Consider the following 19,346-nt stretch of genomic DNA (forward strand, 5'->3'; position numbering starts at 1 on the left):
ATGTCTCTAGCTGCATATGTAGCAGAAGATGGCCTAATCGGCCATCATTGGGAAGAGAGGCCCCTTGGTCTTGTAAACTTTATATGACCCAGCACAGGAGAAGGCCAGGGCCAAGTAGTGGGAGTGGGTGGGTAGGGGAGCAGGGCGGGGGGAGGGTAAAGGGGGCATTTGGGATAGCATTTGAAATGTAAATGAAGAAAATAACTAATAAAATATATTTAAAAAAAGAAATGAGTGAGTCACATAGACATGCTATTATCATAGCAAGTTCTTCTGACTGAAAATAAATGTCAGTATGTGCAAAGTGTTTGCATTTCTCTTATTCTTTAACATAGTCTTCAGGAGTTTTCATTGTCCAGTTAGCCTGAGTAGAATGCAAGAGACAGTGGCAGAGGTGATAAAAACAGATAGGGACAGAAAAAAGAGGAAGACAAGGAAGAGAGGAAAATAATAAAGAAATAAAACTAAAAATAGATTTTCCACAGAATCTAGCTATGCCACTCCTAGGTGTTTACCCAAGGAACTCTAAGCTAATATACCACAGAGCTCTGTGCACATTAGTGTTTATTGCAGCACTATTCACAATAGCTAAGTGAGAGCACTAATTCAAGTGACTCAAAAGAACGTGTGTGTGTGTGTGTGTGTGTGTGTGTGTGTGTGTGTGTGTGTATTATATCTATGAATTTTTCAGTCATAGAAAAAGAGTTAAGTCATATTCTTTTCAGGAAAATGGATCTTAGTTTCTTTTCCTGTTGCTGTAATATAATACTCAGGCAAAAACTACTTAAAGGGAAAGAGTTTATACTGTCTTACAGTTCTAGGTGGGAAAGTCCCAGTATGAAGAGCTTGAAGCAACTGATTAAGTTAAGTCCACAGTCAGAAGGGATCAATGAATGTGGGCTGCTCTTCAGCTCCCTTTCTTAAACAGCTCTGGATCCTTCGGCACTCTCCATAGTGTGGAGGCCTTCCCACTTCTATTAATATAGTAAGAGCATCCTTCACAGATCTTCTCAGAGGCCCTTCTCCAAGCTCATTTAAGATTGTATTGACAATTCAAACCAACCACCACATATATTAAGCAAATTAAGCCAGTGTTGCAAAAGTACCATGTGCTTTCTCTTATATGTGGTCCCTGGGTTTTTATTAGAGATAACATAAAATCATGCCTGTATATATAATATGAAAGAAGAAGGGAAACAAAAGGGACTATGAGAAGAAATGGGAGGGGAGACAAAGAAAGGAGTTGAGTATTGTAGGGAATTGGCTCCGCTCAGCATACAATGTATGTTTGTATGAAGCTGTTTTAATGTAACCTACTACTGTGTACACTAAGGCTACACAGTGGTTTTAAAAATCAAACTCAGACTGGGGTAAAATGTAGAGAATAAGCTTCATATGGTGACCAGCTGTTGGTACATATACAACTCAACTGTATACACACCTCAGGCACAAGGGTATTTTGGAAGAGGAGGTGGAAACATTGCAAGATCCAGAGGACCAGGACACGAGTGTGAGACAGTGTCTTCTAAACATGGGGAACTGCTGAGAGAAAGAATTCATTTACTCCAGGGACAAGCTCCTGAATGGTTATCCTATCCCAGGTGGTGAGCCTTAAATACATGTACATATGGGCAATAGTAATTCAACTCAATAAGATAATGTAGAATGTGTGTGTGTGTGTGTGTGTGTGTGTGTATCATATGTATGTATGTACATATATGCGACTGTAATAACTATAGAAAAAGAGGTCATAAATTTGAGAGGAAGTTGGGGGCTACAAGAGAAACTGAAGGAGAGAGGGGGCTAGAAATGATATAAATACAGTATTTGCATATAAAATTCTCAAAAATATTGAATAATGAAATGTAAACAAACATATCTTAGGGCCATTCTGGCTCTTTTCTTCCAAAGACATTTCAATTGTTATAAACCCATTGTGTGGCTAAATATCAGCTCCAAACCCTGCTCACTGGGCCAAGAGTCCTGGCCTAGTTTCAGGATCCCTGAGGCTTTGATGAGCCTGCACCCTCCACACTAGGCACTCCTGCAGACCTCCGCTGAGATTTCTGACTCTCTCACTTTGAAGTGAGCCAGAACTCAGTTCTCTAAATGCTAAGTTGCTGAGACTCTGAATGCTGACCTCCCAGGCCCAAGTAGGTGGCTGGAAACCCCTTGTTAGCAGAGCCAGGCTGAGTGCCCCTTCAAGGGTAGCAGAGAAGGTCTTTCAGAGAAGGCGGTAGAGGATTTTCCACTCCTGATCAGGCCAAACTAGCTTGTGACCAGGCAGAGCTTCAGAAACAAAATGTTAGAAAAATCTTTTTGAAAAAAAATGTCAGAGTTATACCATGGAGATAACAATGTGAGTCGCTCAAATCCTGGAGAGAAGCGAAGTGCAGACAGGAGGCTGGCATTCAGCTTCATATTTTCCCCTTGAGTCCTTTACAAATTTCAAGCAGCTTTAGGGTGAAGATAAATAATAAGTAGAGCCCACAGAGGTTAAGTTGAGATGCCCAGAAAGGTAAACTTCAGCAGAAGAAAAGAAAAAAACTGGAAACAGACCAGGTTATATCTTGGCTATGAAGTGTCCCTAGACACAGACTAACTCTCGCAGATGCCAAAGCTCAGCGTGCAATATGCTCAGTTTCCAGATAAGTCCTTCCTGTTGCAAGCTAGAACAAAGGCTAGTGTTTTCTGAAAGGTAAACATCATCCAAAACCTCAATTTGCCAATGATTTTTCATACAAAAAAATTTAAGCAGTCAAACAAAAATTACTTGGTCTGGCAAGTTTGGCAGACATTCCAGAGGTTAGTGTTTGCTACACAGATATATTTTTAAAGATTCCTTTACATATTTCTTACGTGTAGCTTGCATGAGTTTATGTGTACACATGTGAGTGCAGAAGCACTGGGAAGTCAGAGGAGGGTGTCAGATTCCCTGGAACTGAAGTTATAAACAGTCATGAGCCATCATGTGAGGTCTATGAACTGAACCTAGGTCCTCTTCAACAGCAGCCAGTACTCTTAACCACCAAGCCATCTCATCAGCCCCCACAGAAAGTTTAAAAATATGTTGTGAGTGTATTTGTGAACCAAATAGGAATTCTAGAATTGCAATAGAGAAATGGGAAAGCACATCTATAAGTCATGACAGAATTCGTGACATTAAAATGTGTTTAAAACAATTTTTTTTGTGCTTGGGTTTATGGTTTATTTCACTGCTTTCTCTTGGAATAGATGAAAGCTTTTGGTAGGACAAAGAGTGCCTGGGAGAGTAAGAACACATATTAGTTCCCTGTTTAGGTTCTCAACCAACAAATTTCCACACATCATGGGGACTGTAGAATAGGAACGGGGACACTGATTTGAATATCCAGAATTATAGCACAATTAAAACAATTTTTATTTCCAGCACCTGAAAATAAATAAATACCCATACAAATAAAAAAATGACATTTCCTTTAGTAACAGAGCCATTATGAAATTACTAGCCTTAGGAATAGTGAGGGTCAGACTTTAAAAATGCAAAGTTGGCTTGTGTTATTCTGTTCATAAGGAAAAAGATAAGAGAGAAAGGAAAGGAATTTATGTTAGAAGTTGTAATGATTACAAAATTCCCCAAGCCGACTCATATCCTTCAGGCTATACATTGAAGAAACACTATGACCCCTAAGCATGGGAAAGATGGAAGGAAAGAAAGCGAAAAAGGAAGGAAGAAAGAAAGAAAGAAAAAAGAGCAACACAGTAATATGATTCAATGTCAAGGGGAAAGATAAAAAAACCATTGAATCAGAAATACAACAACAAGAACACAATGTTGTTAAAGGAGCTATTAGAAAACTGTGACTTCACAGAGGAATTCAGAGGGTCATGAATGGCAGCTGCAAAGTACTGAAAGATAGAAGCCCTCCTCCTAGAGTTCTGAAAATATTCTCCAAAGTAAACAGAAAATAGGACAGAGTCAAACAGAAACTGAGGAATCACTGCTATTGGACTTACTAATAAATGGAACACTATAGGGACTTCTCTGGACAGGAGGAAAATGGTCTTTGGTGAAAAGCCACAGAGTTGCAGACAGGAGTGAAGAATACAGGAAAGACAAATAAGATAAATCGAAATCTAGACTTAACTCTTAGATAAGTATTGAGTAAAAATAAAGAATGTACAAACAACATGATTGGTGTGCTGTGGGTTATAGAAACACAGAGAGAATTAAAATATGAACAGATGGGGCCAGCAAGCTATCTCACTAGATAAAAGAGCTTACAGCAAAGCCTGGTGACCAGAGTTCAACCCCTGAAACTCACATAAAGATGGAAAATGAGAACCACATATGTATCATGGCACGCAATAGTCCTCCCTCGACCCCTGTCCCAGATAGAAGAAAAGGAAAAAGGAAAGGAGGAATTTTAAATGAAGTTGAAGTGTCCTCACAGGCCTATATTGTGAGGAAATTCTAATTTGTAGTAGTCTAATAAGTCAAGAACACATGTTGTAAACTTTAGGGATGTATGTAAGTGCGTTTTGAGAAGGATTTCTATATTAACACATTCATAGGAGAGTGAAATTGAATAATTAAAATATTAAATTAACTTAAAATTTGTCTTAGGGTTACTACTGCTGTGATAAAACATCATGACCAATATAGCAACTTGGGGAAGAAAGAATTTATTTCACTCACAGTTACACATAGTTCATCATTGAATGAAGTCAGAACAGGAACTCAAGCAGGACAGGAACCTGGAGGCAGGAGCTGATGCAGAGACCATGGAGGAATGCTGCTTACTGACTTGCTCCTCCTGGCTTGCTTGGCCTGCTTTCTTATAGAACCCAGGACCACCAGTTCAGGAGTGACAGCACCCACAATGGGCTGTACCCTCCCTCATTAATCACCAATTAAGAAAATGCCCTACAGGCCTGCTACAGCCCAATCTAATAGAAGCATTACTGATGTTCCCTCCTCTTAGATGACTCTAGCTTGTGTCATGTGGACATAAAAACTAGACAGCAGAGAGGGTAAGAAAAGAGTAAATTATAAATCAGGTGAGACCAATAAAAATCAAGTAATAGCGTAAGATACTTGATTAAGATATATAAGTAGAACTGAATTTACCAATGTGTTTGCAAACTGGCCAGTGACCAAATTACAAATATCAGTTTCACTTGTGTTATAAATAATCACAAAATACCAAGACCGGTGAAGAAAGCAAGGGGGTCATAGTAGGTGCTGCCATTTATCAAAAGAGTACTTAAGATTACCCAAGATACAAGGAAATGGAACTGCTGTCAATTATAGCAGCCTACATGGGAAACAAATTTTGGTAGTGGTTGCAGCAGTTTTAGTGTCTGCCTAAAAACTCATGACATTTGGTTGTCATTCAAACAGTATAGTGTCAAATGGTAGGACCTTCAGGGGGTGGTCAGATTATGAGGTCTTTGCCCTTAGGAATATATTAATGCCATGACTGCAGAAATACATTAGTTATACCAACAGTAAATGGCTACTTTTTTACCTTTTGATTTATTGAATTTATTTATTATGAGGTTTTGAGCATATGTATCATTGTGCTTTGTTCATATTCACCCCGCTGCTATCCCTCCCCTTGTATTCTCCTCCATAATAGTTCTCCTTCTGGTTTCATGTCATGTGTATAAAACAAACAAGGGAACTCTCAAGAAAAGTAATTACAGATTGTAAGTACTCAGGGGAACAGAAGACCTATATCCATACTAAAACTGTAAATGAGCATGTATGTCAGATTTGGGCCTCACCATCCCAAACTGAAAATGCTCCTACTGATCATGAACTGGAAGACAAATAAACCGTAACACATCAGTGCTATGAATACTGTACAACAAAATAGGGGTGGGTTATTTACACACGCAATACCGTGTGTTAAAAAGGAGCCCCGCTGTATATTGTCATTCATGGGACATCCTAGAAAAGATCAAGATTTCTAGGAACTGAGGTGATGGTTGAAGGTTCACTATACTACAAAGGGATAGGAAAGAATTTTGGGAAGTGAAGAATACTTATCTGTCATGTATGTATATATGAATGTATGTATATATGTGAATGTGTGAATCGATCTATCTATAATATTTCTAACATCTATCATCTATCATCTTTTAAGCATCTATCTATCTATCATCTATCTTTTTAACATGAGACAAAGTGTGATAGTTTGTCTTTCTCCCATTCTCTCCCTTCCCTGCCCAATACCCTGTCTGGTTTCCCTTCTCAGTAAATTGTAATGAAGTTTCAGGTTTATGGGTGTCTCACACACATTTTTTTTCTTTCATACAATGTCACTATGCAGTAGTGGGACCCTCACAACCTGCTGGTATTTCTTGAATGCCACATCCTCCAGAATAATGAGCTAAATACATTCTTATCTTTCATAACTTATTCAGTCTGTACTATTTCTATTGTAACAAGAGAGAAACCAAGATAAAGCCAATAGTTTTCTAAAACTTTATAATTCTAAAAGTTTATATACTCTAGGCTTAATAATGAGCTGTGAAATTGGATGGAAACCTTTTTTTTAACCATTTTTATTTACTTTACATCCTAATTGCTGCTCTCTCCTGGGTCCCCAGTCCCAAAATCCATCTCTTCTCCCCCTCCCCTTTTCCTCTGAGAGGTTGGAGGTCCTCTCTGGGTATCCCCCACCATGGCACATCAAGTCTCTGCAGGATTAGGTGGATACTCTCCCACTGAGGCCAGACAAGGGATCTTGCCAAATGAGTCATCTCCCCAAGACTCTAGACTCCTGCGTGTCTTATAAATACACAGTATGACATAATAAAACAAATGAATAAGGAAAGTTGGGGAACCTATTCCACAGTCAGGCTACAGCTTTAAGGATATTCCCCACTACAGTTGTTCAGGATCCACATGAAGTCCAATCTGCACATCTGCTACATATGTGCAGGAGGGCTAGGCCCAGCCCATGTATGCTCTTTTGTTGGTGGCTCAATATCTAAGAGGCCCCAAAGGTCCGGGTTAGTTGACTCTCTTGGTCTTCCTGCGGAGTTCCGATCCCCTTCCGGGCCCAATGAAGCATTTTCTAACCTCTAGTAAAAAGCTGTATTTTAATTATAACCATGGAAAAACACAGCTGTATCCCCTGCTTTCTTCTTTTTAAAACCTTTCTTCTCATTTTAGGGCCAATTTTTCAATTTTCAAGAAAATGGTAAGCCATGGATGGTATCCTTTTATTTTTTGAGAATTTCACACATGAATATTGTATTTACATCATTTTCATCCCTTGACCTCCCTCTCCAACTCCTCCAACTTTTCCCCCCAAGTCTTTTCAGATCCATGACCTCTTCTTCTAGAGATATAATTTACACATAATATACTTATGTAGATATAATTTACACATAATATACTTATGTAGATATAATTTACACATAATATACTTATATATATATAAATACAGCCTGTGGGGTCAATTTGTTACTCTTGTACATGTGTTTAATGCTGACAACTTGGGAATGGATAAGCTACCAGAGAGCTCATCCTGGAGGAAGACTGATTGTAATTTCTTATAGAAATGACTTATCAGTCTGGGAGTGTGGGTCAGCTGTAGAGTGTATGTTTAGCATGCCTACATGCATATGACCTTCAGTTCAATCTCCAGAACTTTAAGAAAAAAGCAAAGCAAAAAAAAATATGTCCAAATGATGGATATTTTAAGAGGAAACAGATGAGGATGGAGCCAAGAGTTAGGAAAACAAGCAAGGTAAAGGAGAGGTATTATGGTACTTTGCTGAATTTTATGATGACTATTTTATGATTAAAGCCATTTAATTTGTAACTCATTTGATTATGATTTTAAATATTTGTTTGTCTGCCTTCTGTTCAAACTTTTGTTTGGTTTTTCTTTTTAAAAGCACTTGTCGGTTTCCATAGAATCTACTCTTGTCATCTGTGGCTGGAACCACTGTGCTAGTGTTACTCTGTGAATCATCAGAGGAAATGAACATGATTTGTAGCTCATAATCAAGTATTCTCAGTTCATCCGGCATGAGCCATCTGAATGCATTCACTCCTTTATTCTTTCTTTCATGCATATTTCATTTCATCTGTTCAACAAAGATATCTTGAGCACTTGGTACAGACTATGAACTGGTCTAGTATCAGAGAATATATTAATGACTGAGATAGATTCCTACCTTTGTAGGTGTGCGTGCACATGTGAGCAGAGGCCAGAAGTTGACATTGATGGCTCTTTATCTTATATTTTGAAACAGGGTTTCTCACTGAACTCAGAAGTTGACAATTGAGGTTCAGTGGCTAGCTAGGAAGCTCCTGATATCTTCTATCTCTGCTTCCTCTGTGCTAACAAGTATGATCTGGAGGTGAAACTCGGGTCTTCAGGCTAGTAAGTCAAATGCTTTGCAACTGAGTCATCTCCCCAAGCCTCTAGACTCCTGCATGTCCTATAAATATACAGTATGACATAACAAAACAAATGAACAAGGAATGTCTTGAGAAAATAATCATAGATTGTATGTACCCATGAGGACTGAAGATATATGTCCATACTAAAACTGTAAATGAGAAATTATGCCTGATCTATTATTCATCATCATCCCAAGTGGAAAATTGTCCTACTGATCATGAACTGGAGGACAGATAAACAAACCAGGACACACCAATGATGTGAATACTACACAGCAAAATAGGAGCGTGTTATATAAGCATAACATGCAATACAGTGTGCTAAAAGGAACCAGGCTGTATGTTACATATTTATGGGTCATCCTGGAAAAGATCAAGGTCTCCAGAAGCTGAGGTGAAGGGAGGGGTACACTAAAAGGGACCAGAAAGAAATTGGGGGGGATGATAGAAATGGCGTGTATTTGGGCTGCATTGGTGAAGGTGATGTGGTAGGGGTGTCAAAGTTCATAGATGTGTCCCCCTAAGCACATATGCAACTTAAATTCCAATAAACCTAAAGAAAGAAACTGGTTGGTAGGATCTCCCATTTTCTCAGACTGAGTGGCCAAAGAAAGTCTCTTAGAGGAGGCGACTACTGTTCAAACCTCTTGGATGTCCCTTTGTGCTTTTACTCGGAGGTAAGAGAGAACTTCTGTTTTATGCTGAAAGCGTGAGTTTTAATTAAAGGAGAATTTATGCAACCACACACACCAGGAAGATTTATAAGTGCAAGAATGTAAATTTAGTCTATTTTTAAAGGATGTTATTGACAGGCACAGTTCAAAAGACCTCACCAGGGAGCCCTTCGTGAGACACTGCGTGTTTCATGATGAAGCTTGTGCTTTTTTTTTTTTTTCCGTCATGCATATTAAGTTGCCAGAATGATACTTAATTAATCACATGAAAGCTTGACACTTGAAAAACTAATGTGTGAGAGACATGGAAGTTCTTTGTTACCCTCTTCTCCTCTGCCACATTCAGGTTGAGGGTGAGCCTGGCTGGGAAAGCCCACGTCCACAACACCTGGCCTCTGCTCATTCCAAGAAGCTGCTGGCAGCACTTCTGGGTCACTGTGGCTGTGGGCAGACACAAGGTGTATTTCCTTCCATGGTGGCAGCATATGCCTCTGAAAAACCAAACTAGATAGAACCTAGGATCTGGCAGTCCAAACTCCTCTAACAGGGATTTCTATGGGAGGATGCTCTACAGGGAACTAAATTGAGTCTTCTTTTGTGAGAAAGAGACCAATCTCTTCAGTATTCAGAAATCTAGGCATAGTAGCTTAAGAACCATTGAAGTGACCAGGGAAGGACCCCTTCCAAACTGAGCTGCACGGGGTCACTCAGCCACCATCTTTTAAAACAGCCAGATTTTGAGTCTGGAGCTCCCTGTCATGAGAAGGGAAATGGAATCAGACTGTATTTTGAATGGGGCCATGTAATAGCATGTATGAGAACAGCGGTGTGTGTATAAGGACAGAGTGTGCAAGTGCAGAGAGAAGAAAGGGACTAAAATTGAAGGTACTTGAATGTGAACCTGAAATTAGTAAACTGATGATCCCATGGTTCCAATCGAAATCCTTGAAATCTCCCTTTTGGGATGGTGAGAGTGGTATACATTTTTCTAGAAAAATGTTCTTTTCTTAGTGACACTCAACATTACCTATGGATACAGGGGGCTGCAGAAGAGTGACTGAGATAAACATTGGCTTTGTTAAAAACCTATGATGGGTGGGCATGTATGTTAACTGTCATGAGCCCCACTCACATATTCGAAACCTTGTTAAAATAGTTTAGGGTGGAGCCTAGGCTTCTGTTTCTGTTCCCTTTTAGTTCTGATGGTCATCCACATTGGGCAGTTTGGGTTATCATTTTACCAAGTTACCAAATATAGAGGCTCACTTGAAAACAGGCAATATGTACTAAATATGTGAACCAATAACTTAAGTATTTCAGATTTGAACATACACCTAAAAGAAATAAAATTCTTATGTCAGCCAAAAGATGCAAACTTCCAGTCCTAACCAAGAAGCTATCTGTACTTGATAGCTCCTGAGAGAGGGGAATTCAGTTTTCTTCAGTGGAATGACACTTGGTATCAACCACTCCAGGACAGGACTCATGCTCAGAAACAATTGTCCAATACAAAATGGACCCCTTGTTAGCTTGTTTATTTTTTGTGTGCTTTTGCTTTTTGTTTGTTCATTTTTTAAAAAGCAAAGAACATGGTGAGTAAGGTTGAGATAGGATCAGAGAGGAGCTGGGGATGAGTAAAGAATATTGTCAAGATATATTGTATGAAATTCTAAACAGCAAACAAACAGAAACAAAATCCAGAAAAGGTTCTTAGCCCCAAACCAGAACTACATCAGTATTCATCAGGATAACTGGAAGTCTTTTCCTCCAATGGGACCCTGCACACAATCGAAAGACCACTCCTAAACGTGCTAACATGGATGAGAACCCCAGAAATACACCAAGCATAAGAAGGCAAACTCAAAGTTGTATTCACTGTATGTTTATATGTTCAAGCATTTCAATAAGTAATGTCAGGTAAATAAACTCATAGTAGCAGTTGCCTTTCTTTAGGAATATTAAGTGGAAATGGGCAAGGTATTGGGACTCCTTCATATCCTCAATATTATAGTTACGTGGTTACATAGACATGTAAAAATGATGAGCTGTTAACTTACTCATTTTACTATGTTCATAGATGACACATTATTGATAAGTATAGAATACACATTTACATTGCCAAGCCCATAAAGCTGTTGTAAGAATCTTGTAGCTTTCCAACATAAGATAAATAGAAAAGTACAAGTTTTGTATTATCGAACTGGTCAGGCATCTATTCTTGTTGAAGTTAGTGTGATGCACCTGTCATTCCAGTGATCCATCAGCCTTTGCCAGGCAAGGCCAATTACAAAAAGTTAGTGAGGACATACTGCAGCTGCGGTGGCATTCAACTCAGCTTTGCACAGAGCTGTCCCTGACTGCTGATGGCGAGCTCAGTCTGGTCTGAAACTCCAGGAAGAGGGTCCCTGCAGCTGCAGTTTTCCATTCCGTGCCCTCCCTTTCCATGCTGTTCGCCTCCCTGAGGAGACAGTAAACACCATCTGGGCCACTGCATTCACCAGCCCGGAAACCCAAATCTCTTCTTCCTATCAAGAAAATTATGCTCAGCCTGACGTGCCCTCCACCAGTGGGAACCAACCATAGAGCTTCTGCCAGCACTGAAGTCTGCTGGCCCTGAACGAACACAGAAAGTGTCTGTGGTCATTAGTACCTGAAAGGTAAATAGGCAGGGTGCAAGCAAGATGAGGGTGTGTGGAGGAACCCTGGCTGGTCCACACAATAACCTGATTTTTGGACCATTACTTTTCAGTCTCTGAGAATATCATCTGTGCTGAGCAGTGTACTTTAAGTAGCTTAAGTTAAACACATGGCCACAAATACTGATAACACTATCTTTATTTGTCCATTACTTGTGAAGGCCAGCTCACCTGAGGACGGTTTGTGCTTTTATAGCAGGAGACTGAAGCACAAGTAGTAAAATGGAGGCCCTCCACTTCAGATTCTACACCTTAACGAATTGCTGCTATGCTTTGTCCAGTATACACTCTGGTCCTATGTATCTTTAACATATACCATAGAGTTGACTTAAGATAACAATTTATAACCTTTGGTCCAATAAACCTGTATTTTTCTTAATTTAGCCATTTAGCATATGGTGTATCTAGTAGTTTAATCATTTCTGTGTTCATTCTTCAGAACATAAGATACAATCAACAACGTGTGTGAATATCCTTCATATATATCTTTACTTGCCTGATCAAGCATGAGTTTTCTTTTTTTTTAACATGGTAGATATAGATATATGATAAATACAGGTTTGAAATATATATATATATATATATATATACATATATATATATCACATGTGTATTTTTCAGATGTGCATTTCTCAGAATAACAGAAGACACTCAGCCTCACCAAGATACAAAGATATTGTACATAGAAGGACAGTCAACCTTGAACTTGCTTAGCTGGGCAAAAGGGAGCAAACATATTTAAAGTCATTGAAGGGAGACTTAGAAAAACCAACACACAGCTGTTCTGTTCAGTCACACCTATGTAAGAAAAGTTAAGGCTGTCCAAGGAAGACAAAACTCAGAGAAATGGAGCCTTTTTCGTTGTTGCTGTTGTTCTTTCTCAAAGGAGATTTTACAGAGGGTCAGTGGGAACTTCTCTGTTTTCTGAAGGATTCTGAATTGCTTCTAAAAGAACACTAGCCTGAGATTGAAACTGTAGGGTAGGATTGTCCTTCTCACTGTTCAATTAATTTTTCAGAGAAAGAGAAGACAGGGAGAGGCAATGATTTTTCTTCAGAAAAAAAAATGCCCCTCAGTATCAGGCTTAGAGATTTAATTCTCATTTGTCTCCTAGGGTCTCCACCATTCTCTCATTTTTCTTTTCTTAAACTAATATGCCAAACTCCAGAAGTAATTTTCAGAACAAAACCATGCCTGGAAGGGAATGTGAGTTTGAGTAAAAGTTCCCTTTCAGGCAGACAGCTCTCTCATGTCATTCACTGAGTGGCCCACCACCCCAAGAGAGGATATAACTTCCAATGAGTACTTACCTGTCAGCTGACAGTGCTGTAAGTGTGAAGACAGACACCCCCACTGAAGTAAGTTGTATAAAGGGGATCAGTTTGCAGCCAATCCTGCCAAATAGCCACCTGTCAGCCAGGTACTTGCTGGCATCCACAGGGGCACATGTCACCAGCAGCAGCAGGTCTCCCAAAGCCAGGCTAGAGATGAACAGGTTTGGCACGTTTCGCATGGACTTGACCGTGCAGAAGATCTTGATGAGCGTGATGTTGCCAATAAGACCTATCACGATGATAAGCCCATAAACTGCAGGGATGACATAGATGAATCCCGGGTGAAACCAGTTGTCCATCTTGGGGGGATTCAGACTTTGATTGAAGGTGTCATTGCAGGACAGGAAAGGGTCCACTTCCAAGTTCAGGTGGGAACAATTATTTGGAGCCATCTCAAGGCTTCTCTCTTCAAATGTGCCTTCAAGATGCTGCTTTGTAACTTCTGGTTTTTCAGTTAGGCGCTGAAGGTAGGATCTGTGCGAGCCTCTTGATCTCCCTTTAAAGCACCCTGAATTCACACACACACACACACACACACACACACACACACACACACACACACTGGTATTCTAAACTCTAGCTCAGTTTGTTGATGTTGGTTCTGTCCCAGCCTTCACACCACCAGCAAGCAATACATCTGTAAATTCACCAAGTTAACAAGCAACAGAAACTCAGCCTGGAGAAAAGCTTTGAATTAAGCCCACTTTTTCTCAGCTCTTCCTACCTCCATCCTAGACTGAGTCTCTCTGGCTGCAGTTTACTAAGAACTTTTGGATTGCTATTTTCACACAGCATTTCCCGTCTTCCCTGATTTGTAGAACCTGAAGGTTTAAAGTGGGTAGAAAAAAACTGCACCAAGAAAGCCTCCAATCCTATAGGCAGGATGCTTTGGACGTCACTGGCTTCCCCAGCAAACGGCAGCTCTCCTGAGCTGCCGCTCTGAAGAGGAGCCAGGACCATGTATAGACAGCGAATGCCAGCCCCCTGCTGGACGCTTCAATCACTGCCCAGCTGCCTGCTTTCTCCAAATGAGAATCAGGCAGCAGATCACAACTCCTAAGTGGCTTAACAGATAGGTACCTTTGCCTTTTCATTTAAGCTGGGAGCACCTAATAGTCGGCATTTAATAAATGCTGTTCGCTGCAAAGTCTGGGAATATCTCTGATACTATCTCCATGAGTTCAGATGTGACTCATGACCCTCCTGTTTCTAATCTTTACTAATGTATTAAAATGGCACATCTAGGTTTGTGTGTGAGCTGTCCCAGTTAGTTCCCTTGGAATGGGGACTGCTACGGAGAATTGCATGCACGGACTCACACCTTAAACCTACAGCAATAGACTTCAGGAAAACCAGAAGTCCGGTGCACATGTGCTCTTTCTTGAAAACTTCCCAAGCCTCTGACTGTGGTCCTTAACCATGGCGCCAGCTGCATGCTCAGCACACATAGATCAATGGATGATCTTTTCCAAACCAAATTTAAAGCACACTATTTTCTTTTGATCTAAAAATCATATGAGCTGGCTTTTTGCATTTTTTGGCAAGCTGTCAATTTCCTCAGAAGTATACAACAGTTGTAGATTCTCCCAAGAAACAGGAAACAGGAGATGGGGGGTGGTGGTACTGGTAAAAGAAATGAGTTATAGTCAAAGGAGTGCTGAGAAAGACTATTAAAAATGCTATCGGAACGAGACTTGACCTTTAGCTAGCACTAACAAATACATCATAAGGCTACACCTTCATGATGTCTATTGAGCCCGCCCTTTTTGATATGTGTCAGAAAGCTAGTTAATAACAGACAGTGCTAGGGAAAGGTTCATGCTTCAGGACCCATAAGAAATAAAGAAACGTGTGCTTGCTACCATGTCAGGGCCCACCCAGAAAGCTTCCAAAGGCGTTGCCATGAACGTTTGCAGCATTTGATGGCCAGGTGGCTGCGGTACCCTGTTGGTAATATGAAAGGTTCCTTGTAGGCAGCAGTCAGAAGACTGACTACATGCTTGCAGGTAGAAGGGTTTTTTAGTGGAGTCCAGCACTTCCAGGGCTGAGCCAATAAACATGAGTCTATTGGTGTCAATCAGTTGCTAGAAGTACAACTTATTGATACAGGACATGAGCTTCAGTCCTGACCGACCCTCCCATTTATTACCTTGGCACATTGCTTGGGCAAGTTACTTACACATCTTCAGGTTCAAGTTCTTTATTTGTAGAGCAGGGGTAATTTATGAAGTTTAATAAAAACCATCCCTGGTAAGACTGTATAGTATTTATTCCATTTGATTAATTTTAGCTACTTACCACTGTTACCATGTTTACCATTTGGGGATTGAAGGGAAAAGATTTGCTTGGGAACAGCTCAGAAAACTGATTGATCTCAAATCAATAGACAGGAGTTCCACACACCCCAGTGAATCATCAACTCCTCTGTTTACTTAAGAGGAATGCATAGCTGCCATGTACTACATATGTAAGAAGCTAGAGAGTGGCACTGATAGAGATGCTCACTCGTTAGATCCATTCCCTTTCTAGAATGGAGTTAACTGCCGCCCCCCTCCCCGCCCCAGAAAGTGTAACACTCAACATTGAAGATTTCCTAGGAGTGTGCTAGGGCTTTTGAACAGAGAAAACACAGCACATGCTTCGTGGCACAAGGGAAGCAGGGTAGCATTGAACAAGAGAAGCACTATAAGCCCCTTTATAAAGGTCACCCAAATGAGCAGAAACAGGGCTCAGAGAGTACAACATGAAACACAGCTGGAGGCAAATTGGATGAGACAGTGTTGAATCCCTTGTTGTTGCTATGAAGTTCTGCCTGTAGAGTCTGGGTACACAAAGAGGACTTAAGGGCTTTATATCTCCCCATCTGTTCATCCATGTGCTGAGTCAGTCTCACTTCTTAAGTCCAATTAGGCTACTAGTGAGTGTTTCTTCCCATGTATGTTAAGCGGATGTGGACAAGTGTTGATTTCTCAAAGCTGCTGTTAGCATTGTGCCTTCCACAGCCATATAGAAATGTTCTAATGGTAGTTTAAAAGTGAACTTATATTGAGGTTTGACATCTACTATTAGCTAGATTAAAATTCTTGGTAGAGACTAAGATAAATTAGTTACAGTGACTGTGTCCAGAACAAAGGGAGATAGAGAGGGAGGGGGAGGGGTAGAGAAGGAAAGGAGGGAGAGAGAGGAACAGAGGCAGAGAAAGACCAGAATAAAATAAAGGACAATGGATCCATTGGGGAAGACTTTTTATTTAAGATTTCAGGTTGGCATTAGCCTATATGACACAAATCTTTAAAAAAGAAAAGGTGGTACTAGAAAGATGGTTCAGAGGTTAAGAGTATATACTACTCTTCAAGAGGACCTGGTTTCAGTTCCCAGCACCCACATCCCAGAAACTCCCGCTCTAGGTGGAATCCAGGGTCTCTGGTGTCTGCAAGTATCCTGCACTGACAAACATGTACCCACACAGAGATATACACATACACATAACTGACAAAAATATGCTCTTAAATTAGCAAGATTCTCAGGGGTGCTTCATAAAAATACAACTTCTGAGGTCCTACACTATATCACGAACTTTAAACCTTCAATGACAGAACTAAGAACCCAATAATGATTCTTTTTCATTAGGTCTCTAGGGGGTTCTAGTGCTTTGTTACACTGGGGGGGGGTGGCTAATGAGGCAAACAGCATAGGCTATAGGGATTGTGTCAGCATGACAGTCCATATTCTGTCCCTTTGATGAGGGAGGAAGGAAGGGAACATGTATAAGAATTTACATTGCTGCTATGGGTTCTTGCTATCCAAGAGTAAATCCTTAAACAAGTAAATCCTAAGCAGCTTGACCTTAGGGTTTACTAGAAATATAGTTGCTCAACCTATAGAGGCCCTTGCTTAGGCCTAGCAACCGGACTTGTGAACCCCACAAGGTGGCAGGAGAGAACTGACTCCAGGGAGTTGCCCTCTGACCTCCATGCTGTGTGGCATGTACATGCCTGTGCATGCTCACACACATACCAAATGAAATAAATAAAAACCGTTTTAGAAATGCAGAATCCTAGGCACTACTCTAGTCCTAATAAGTTGCATTTAAAGGAGCTAACCTTCATTGTAACAAGGTGTCCAGAAAAGTCATATGCAAGTTAAAGTCTATGATACAGGGATGTCATAGGCATCAAGAATGTCTGGGAACAATGGTTAAAAAAAATGGAATAGGAACAAGAAACTAGGTGTATGGGGGTAGGAGAGACTAGAGGCTCATGCTCAGTCTGAAACCAGTAACTGGACCACCTCAAATTGTTTTTTATTTAAAGATTTATTTATTTTATTATATATGTAAGTACACTGTAACTGTCTTTGGACACTCCAGAAGAGGAGGTCAGATCTCAATACAGATGGTTGTGAGCCACCATGTGGTTGCTGGGATTTGAACTCAGGGCCCTCGGAAGAGCAGTCAGTGCTCTTAACTGCTGAGCCATCTCTTCAGCCCCTCCTCAAATTTAACTAAGAACCACTGCAGCCTTGCAGCTCAGTGTGGTAATGTGAGCCTGTAGTCCTAGTACATGGGAGTCTGAGGGAGGAGGATCAAGAGTTCCAGACTACAAAACAATTAGACAAGAAAGTATAATACTGCACCGGGGCTTCTTCATATCCCCGATAATGGTTGAGAGTTGTTCCAGTGTCTTAGGCTACATCAGTACATCCAGGGGGAAGACCCTAATCTCAGAGACCCACCTGCCTCTGAGTTCTGAGAATCACAGTCACCCATAGCATGGTGATTTTTTTTCCTTTCTTTTAGGGATATCACTCTGAGAATAAAAAAGCAAGGACATGATGGAAGTCACTCCAGAGAGAAATTCTGAGCCTGCTCTTGTGCAAACTGAACTCACTACAGGAACAAAGGAGTCCCTGGAAATGAGAGATGAAGACAGAGAGGTAAGTAATGAAGAGAAATGAGAAACAGAATGCTGAATGCTAAATAGTCCAAACGTAGGACAAACGAGTCAGGAGTAGAGTGACATTCAGTTTTGATGACAAGGTGATGTGCTGAGGGTCGGTGGGCACTGGACATGGTTTCCATATGAGAGCTGTGACAACAGAAGGGAGGAGCTGTGTAGAGGACTGCAGTAACTCTTGCTTGAAAAGAATCAGAGATGTCAAATTTTAGTGCTGCAGCAGGAACAGACAAGGCAGATGAGTCTATCCAGATCCTACAATGCTGGAATGTTTCAAGTTCCCTTTTCTGTTCTCACTACTCTTGACTTTTCATGGGCTGAGAAACTTCCGTGGAAGATGAGGGGAGTGTTCTCAAAGAGTCAAGTGTCAGTTTGAGCCCCACAAAAATGCAGAGACAGATGCCGATGGTCAGAGAAAGCCTGAAGAGGAATGTCCAATGCTGTGGCTTTTAAATCTTCCTGTTCTTGATACGTGTGATGGATGACCTTGATTGTTGACTTGAATCCCCAAGCATATCTATGAGGGATTTTTTTTGTTTTTTTGTCTTTTGTTTTTAATCATTATTTTCTTTATTTACATTTCAAATGCTATCCTGAAAGTTCCCTATCCACCCACCCACCCCACCCCCGCCCCTGCTCCCCTACCCACCCACTCCCACTACTTGGCCCAGGCCTTCCCCTGTGCTGGGTCATATAAAGTTTGCAAGACCAAGGGGCCTCTCTTCCCAATGATGGNCGATTAGGNCATCTTCTGCTACATATGCAGCTAGAGACAAAAGCTCAGGGGGTACTGGTTAGTTCATATTGTTGTTCCACCTACAGGGTTGCAGCCCCCTACAACTCCTTGGGTACTTTCTCTAGCTACTCTATTGGGGACCCTGTGTTCCATCCTATAGCTGGCTGTGAGCATCCACTTCGGTGTTTGCCAGGGACTGGCATAGCCTCACAAGAGGTCTCTATATCAGGGTCCCTTCAGCAGATTCTTGCTGGCATGTGCATTAGTATCTAGGTTTGGCGGCTGATGATGGGATGGATCCCCGGATGGGGTAGTCTCTGGGTAGTCCATCCTTTCATCTTAGCTCTAAATTTTGTCTCTGTACCTATATCCTTTCATGAGTATTTTGTTCCTTATTCTAAGGAGGAATGAAGTATCCACACTATGGTCATCCTTCTTGGTTTTTCTTGTGTTTTGCATAATGTATCTTGGGTATTCTAAGTTTCTGGGCTAATATCCGCTTATCAGTGAGTGCATATCTAGTGACTTCTTTTGTGATTGGGTT

The 19,346-nt window shown here is 40.7% G+C and overlaps 1 protein-coding gene across 1 annotated transcript in view; it reads right to left on the minus strand.

Moving 5' to 3' along the window:
- Positions 1-13,929, minus strand: part of Grpr (gastrin releasing peptide receptor) — a 34,208-nt gene extending 20,279 nt beyond the window's left edge. Inside the window, exon 1 of the mRNA XM_021188482.1 lies at positions 13,088-13,929. Coding sequence (XP_021044141.1) covers positions 13,088-13,503 — 416 coding nt within the window. The 5' untranslated portion in view covers positions 13,504-13,929. The remainder of the gene's footprint in view (positions 1-13,087) is intronic.
- Positions 13,930-19,346: the final 5,417 nt, after the last annotated feature.

This window comes from Mus pahari, chromosome X (genome assembly GCF_900095145.1).
Source record: "Mus pahari chromosome X, PAHARI_EIJ_v1.1, whole genome shotgun sequence".
NCBI classification, from domain to species: Eukaryota; Metazoa; Chordata; class Mammalia; order Rodentia; family Muridae; genus Mus; species Mus pahari.